Source organism: Cebus imitator, unplaced genomic scaffold (genome assembly GCF_001604975.1).
Source record: "Cebus imitator isolate Cc_AM_T3 unplaced genomic scaffold, Cebus_imitator-1.0 Scaffold580, whole genome shotgun sequence".
Classification (NCBI taxonomy): domain Eukaryota; kingdom Metazoa; phylum Chordata; class Mammalia; order Primates; family Cebidae; genus Cebus; species Cebus imitator.
In genome coordinates this window covers 382,247-387,971 of record NW_016107895.1, presented here as the reverse complement: position 1 = coordinate 387,971, position 5,725 = coordinate 382,247, and the positions used below count along the sequence as shown (strand labels likewise).

At 38.6% G+C, this 5,725-nt stretch overlaps 1 protein-coding gene across 1 annotated transcript in view; it reads left to right on the top strand.

Annotated features, from left to right (window-relative positions):
* The window catches only part of C1GALT1C1 (C1GALT1 specific chaperone 1), a 5,036-nt gene extending 3,086 nt beyond the window's left edge, over positions 1 to 1,950 (top strand). Inside the window, exon 2 of the mRNA XM_017516339.2 lies at positions 565 to 1,950. Coding sequence (XP_017371828.1) covers positions 570 to 1,526 — 957 coding nt within the window. The 5' untranslated portion in view covers positions 565 to 569 and the 3' untranslated portion in view covers positions 1,527 to 1,950. The remainder of the gene's footprint in view (positions 1 to 564) is intronic.
* The last annotated feature ends 3,775 nt before the right edge of the window (positions 1,951 to 5,725 follow it).

Here is a 5,725-nt window from a genome sequence, read left to right as displayed (position 1 = left end):
AGTAGCTGGGATTATAGGCATGTGCCACCATGCCCGGCTAATTTTTGTATTTTTAGTAGAGTTGGGTTTTCACCATGTTGGTCAGGCTGGTCTGAAACTCCTGACCTTGTAATCTGCCCACCTTGGCCTCCCAAAGTGCTGGGATTACAGGTGTGAGCCACCCCCCCCCCCACGGCCAAAGTCCATTATATTTTTAGAGGTATTTAAGTAATGCAAGCTTGTGATGTGAAATTATTTAAAGAGAATGGTGGATGGATAACCTCTATAACACTGGTTTCAAGGGTTAATTAAATCCCCTTAGATGAAGTACAAAACAAATTCTCCACAGAGGAGTTGTTGCAAAGTTCCAGTTTATACCAAACAGTAATCAGATACCATTGGAAGCTAAAGATCCTGAGAGACTTTGGTATTATATGCACCTAACTTGATTTCAAGCTTGGGAACCTTTTCTTTTAAAAAAAAAAAAAACAAGAGCAAAATGTAAGTATATAAGGAATGCCAAATCAAATATATAGACTAATCCTTTTCTGTTAAGTATTTTAAGAGTCTTTTTCTTCTTTATAGGAAAAATGCTTTCTGAAAGCAGCTCCTTTTTGAAGGGTGTGATGCTTGGAAGCATTTTCTGTGCTTTGATCACTATGCTAGGACACGTTAGGATTGGTCATGGAAATAGAATGCACCACCATGAGCATCATCACCTACAAGCTCCTAACAAAGAAGATATCTTGAAAATTTCAGAGGATGAGCGCATGGAGCTCAGTAAGAGCTTTCGAGTATACTGTATTATCCTTGTAAAACCTAAAGATGTGAGTCTTTGGGCTGCAGTAAAGGAGACTTGGACCAAACACTGTGACAAAGCAGAGTTCTTCAGTTCTGAACATGTTAAAGTGTTTGAGTCAATTAATATGGACACAAATGACATGTGGTTAATGATGAGAAAAGCTTACAAATATGCCTTTGATAAGTATAGAGACCAATACAACTGGTTCTTCCTTGCACGCCCCACTACGTTTGCTATCATTGAAAACCTAAAGTATTTTTTGTTAAAAAAGGATCCTTCACAGCCTTTCTATCTAGGCCACACTGTAAAATCTGGAGACCTTGAATATGTGGGAATGGAAGGAGGAATTGTCTTAAGTATAGAATCAATGAAAAGACTTGACAGCCTTCTCAATATCCCTGAAAAGTGTCCTGAACAGGGAGGGATGATTTGGAAGATATCTGAAGATAAGCAGCTAGCAGTTTGCCTGAAATATGCTGGAGTGTATGCAGAAAATGCAGAAGATGCTGATGGAAAAGATGTATTTAATACCAAATCTGTTGGGCTTTCTATTAAAGAGGCAATGACTTATCACCCCAACCAGGTAGTAGAAGGCTGTTGTTCAGATATGGCTGTTACTTTTAATGGACTGACTCCAAACCAGATGCATGTGATGATGTATGGGGTATACCGTCTTAGGGCATTTGGGCATATTTTCAATGATGCATTCGTTTTCTTACCTCCAAATGGTTCTGAAAATGACTGAGAAGTAGTAGAAAAGCATGAATATGATCACTGTATAGGACATGTGTTGTCATTATTTGTAGTAGTAACAACATGTCTAATACAGCTGTATGTTTCTTTTCTAATTTGGTGGCACTGGTATGATCACACATTAAAGTTAGTACATTTTTAATGGGGGTAGTTTTTTTTTCTTTAAAACACATGAACATTGTAAATGTGTTAGAAAGAAAAGTTTTAAGAATAATTTGCAAATAAGGGATATATTAATAAATATATGTGATAAATTATAAATCATGAACATTAGAAATCTGTGTGGCAAATATTTTTGCTGATTGGTTAAAAAATTTTAACAGGTCTATAGCATTCTAAGGTATGCAAATGATATCTCTAATTGTGAATTTGTCATTAAAATAAAACTTTTAGCTGTATGTTCCCTTTACTTCTAATACTGATTTACGTTCTAAGCTTCCCCAGGTACCAATGGATTTGCCTTCTCAAAATGTACAACCAAGCAACTAAAGAAATATTAAAGTGAAAGTTGAAAAATATCCCTGAGGAAAAAAAACTGAAAATTACTTACTGAAGTTGAGTAATTTTCCTGGAAGCTAATTTAGTGTCATTCCTCAGAGCATACGCAATTTCAATGTAACTGTCTGTACTTCAGCATGTACATACTGACATTTGGTGCCAATGAAGAATGTCATGTCATTTAATTTTGTTCTCAGTTAATCAAGCTCCCAGCTGCAATTTGAATAAAAATGTACTCCTGCTAGGTCAATGAGTTCTGTGGAAATCTTTGAAGAACTTGTTTTGGCCATCTGGCAGTTTGACTTATCTGAATTGAATCCATTCTGGATTTTGGTTTTTTGTTTGTTTTTTGAGACAGAGTCTTGCTCTGTTACCCAGGCTGGAGTGCAATGGCGTGATCTTGGCTCACTACAACTTCTGCCTCCCTGGTTCAAGCAGTTCTCCTGCCTCAGCCTCCCAAGTAGCTGGGATTACAGGCACCCACCACCATGCCTGGCTAATTGTTTGTATTTTTAGTAGAGATGGCGTTTCGCCATGTTGGCCAGGCTGTTCTCAAACTCCTGACCTCAGGTGATCCACCCGCCTCAGCCTCCCAAAGTGCTGGGATTACAGGCATGAGCCACCATGCCCAACTGGTTCTGGATTTTGTTTCCTTGTTCAAGTTCAGGAATTTTTTCCCATGTTCATGGCTGTACCATATCTGTTTTCAGTGTGGAAGACCTAACCTGTCTACTTTGCGTTACCATACCTTTTGCCAAATTTCCATGGCTACCCAGAAACTTAATCCAGTGGTAGATGCAATAGCTTCTGTACTGATAAATGTGTGAAATACTTAGAGCTGACTTGTACTATAATCTGGCCACCACATGCTGTGAGGCCCCATAGGGTTTTAGAACATGACATTTTAGAGTAACTGGCCTTATGATGGTAATGGTCTCCTACAGCCTTAGCAAACCAGAAAGAAAATTTCCTTAAGATGGCCTTGGGCTTGAAGTTATTGATTCTCAGTGTAGTATGTAAAACTTTGCTTTATTTATCTGATTTTTCTCATTGAGGGTTTTGGTTAAGAGGAAGTGTTACTAGCTTTGAAGAATAACAAAACCCCTTTATCAAGCACCCTAATATGTGGTCTCAGATGCAGTTACCACAATTAAATTATGTTCAATGTGAGTGCAATAATAAACAGTATCTCTCAGAGTGTACAGCTTATGTCACCATGCCCCCAACACAAGTATATTTTAAATTTTTCTTTTTCTTTTTTTTTTGAGATGGAGCCTTGCTCTGTCACCAGGCTGGAGTGCAGTGGTGCAATCTCACTGCAACCTCCGCTTCCTGGTTCAAGCGATTCTTCCTCCTCAGCCTCCCGAGTAGCTGGGACCACAGGCGCGTGCCACCATGCCCAGCTAATTTTTGTATTTTTATTAGAGATGGGTTTTCACCATGTTGGCCAGGATGGCCTTGATCTCTTGACCTCATGATCCGCCCACCTTGGCCTCCCAGTGTGCTGGGATTATAGGCTTGAGCCACTGCACCCAGCCTAAATTTTTCTATTGCATTTATCATCTTTACTTAGTATATCAAAGTATCATAATAAACGTGGCAGAATGCATTGCATTGTTTGTTAATGAGTGCTAAGGTAACATTGCCTTTTAAACCAAATTGATGCTCTTGATTGTATTAATATACATGAGTATTTTTTTAATGAAATGTTAGGTGTCTTAAATACTATGCTGTCTCTCTGAACTTATTTGCACCCAGTCTTGTAGATGAAATCTAATCAATAACAGAGAAAATAGTACTACTGAGGTTGTAGTTACAGATTTGATCACCATATATGTCTGTTAGCTTTACATAGAAAAATAACATACTCAGTAACCAAAAACAAGAACCCTAACCCCACGCTTGATGGGGAGAGAGTTGGAAAGAATGGAGGTCTAATGGAAATTGGTCAGGATTGTGAATATACTCTACATACAGCTAGTGACTGTCATATGGAATAGCACAGGTGTAAGCAATTCTAGGTGTAAGACCCCACTCCTGGCTAAGACGTGAATAGAGAAAAATTGAGCCCTCCCTCCCTCCCCGAAAAAAGAAAAATAAAATAAAAATTTTAAAAATAATAATAAAAGAGTAACTTGCACTTTCCTCTAAAAGTTGTATTTATTTGGTTGTCTCAAATGCAATGGAAATCACAGCATGACTTTTAGCACACTCCAGCCCATTGCCTTGTGTGAGTTCAATCACTGGATCTTCCTTCTCAAAAGTAAAACATTGGATCTGGAGCAAAATACGGATTTAGACCCCTTGGCTATTTTCTGGGTGTGGGGGACTGGCGGGGAGTAAGCTAAAAGGTTGCTTGTGTGCCAAACCTGATTCATAATGCCAAGATTTTTCTATAATGCACTTAGACGAACTCAGTTATCGGGTGTTCTTAAAGCAGGGCACACCTGTAATAGAAAAGTCACTGAAAATAGAGTCTAATGATGATATACCACTACTTTCCCTTTCATTTGTTAAGAATATTGTGTTCTGGCCAGGCATGGTGGCTCACTCCTGTAATCCCAGCACTTTGGGATGCCAAGGTGGGTGGATCATCTGAAGTCAGGAATTCGAGACTAGCCTGGTCAACATGGTGAAACCCTGTCTCTACTAAAAATACAAAAATTGGCCGGGTGCAGTGGCTTATGCCTGCAATCCCAACACTTTGGGAGGCTGAGGTTGGGAGTTTGGGACCAGCCTGACCAACATGGAGAAACCCCGTCTCTACAAAAACACAAAATTAGCCGAGTATGGTGGCACATGCCTGTAGTCCCACCTACTCGGGAGGCTGAGGCAGGAGAACCACTTGAATCTGTGGTGAGCCAAGATCGTGCCAGTGCACTCCAGCCTGGGTGACAAGAGCAAAACTCCATCTCAAAAAATACATCATAAAAACACAAAAATTAGCTGGGTGTGGTTTTTGGCGCCTGTAATTCCAGATACTCAGGAGGCTGAGGCAGGAGAATCACTTTGGCCTGGGAGGTGGGGGTTGCAGTGAACCAAAATTGTGCCATTGCACTGCAGCCTGGGTAACAAGAGTGAGATGCTGACTCCAAATATATATATATGTATATATATATGTATGTGTATATATATATATATATATATATGTGTGTGTATATATATATATATATAGTGTTCCTTTTGGTATGAACTGACTTTGATGCACTCAGTGCTTGCCTGAGTGGTTATGTGAGAAGCATATGTTTATAGAAGTTAGCTTTCTTTTGGCATACAAAGACATTCAGAAATGTTTATCAACTCCCCCCCCACTCAAAAATATTGCCCCAAAATTAAAAAATAACTATACTTGACAGTTTTTACAAGTTTGAAAAAAATTACAAAAAATAACTGTACTCAATAGTTCTAATATCACCAAAAAATAAAATACTATAAAGCATTTAAAGTGTAATGGGAAAATGACTTGTTTCAAAAAGTGTAAAATAATGGTTTATCTCTAGGGTCTAGGCCTGGTGCTTTGTGGAAAGCAAACGGAGCCCAAACTGTAATTCATCATAGAGTCAAATAATCATTTCACATAAGGTTTGCATGAGCAATAAGACAAACTGTAATTTTATAATGTATTACTAGAATATACAGGTCAGCTCTTTTGTCTTTAAATTTCTGGATTTGATAAATGCTATTTCTTTCTTT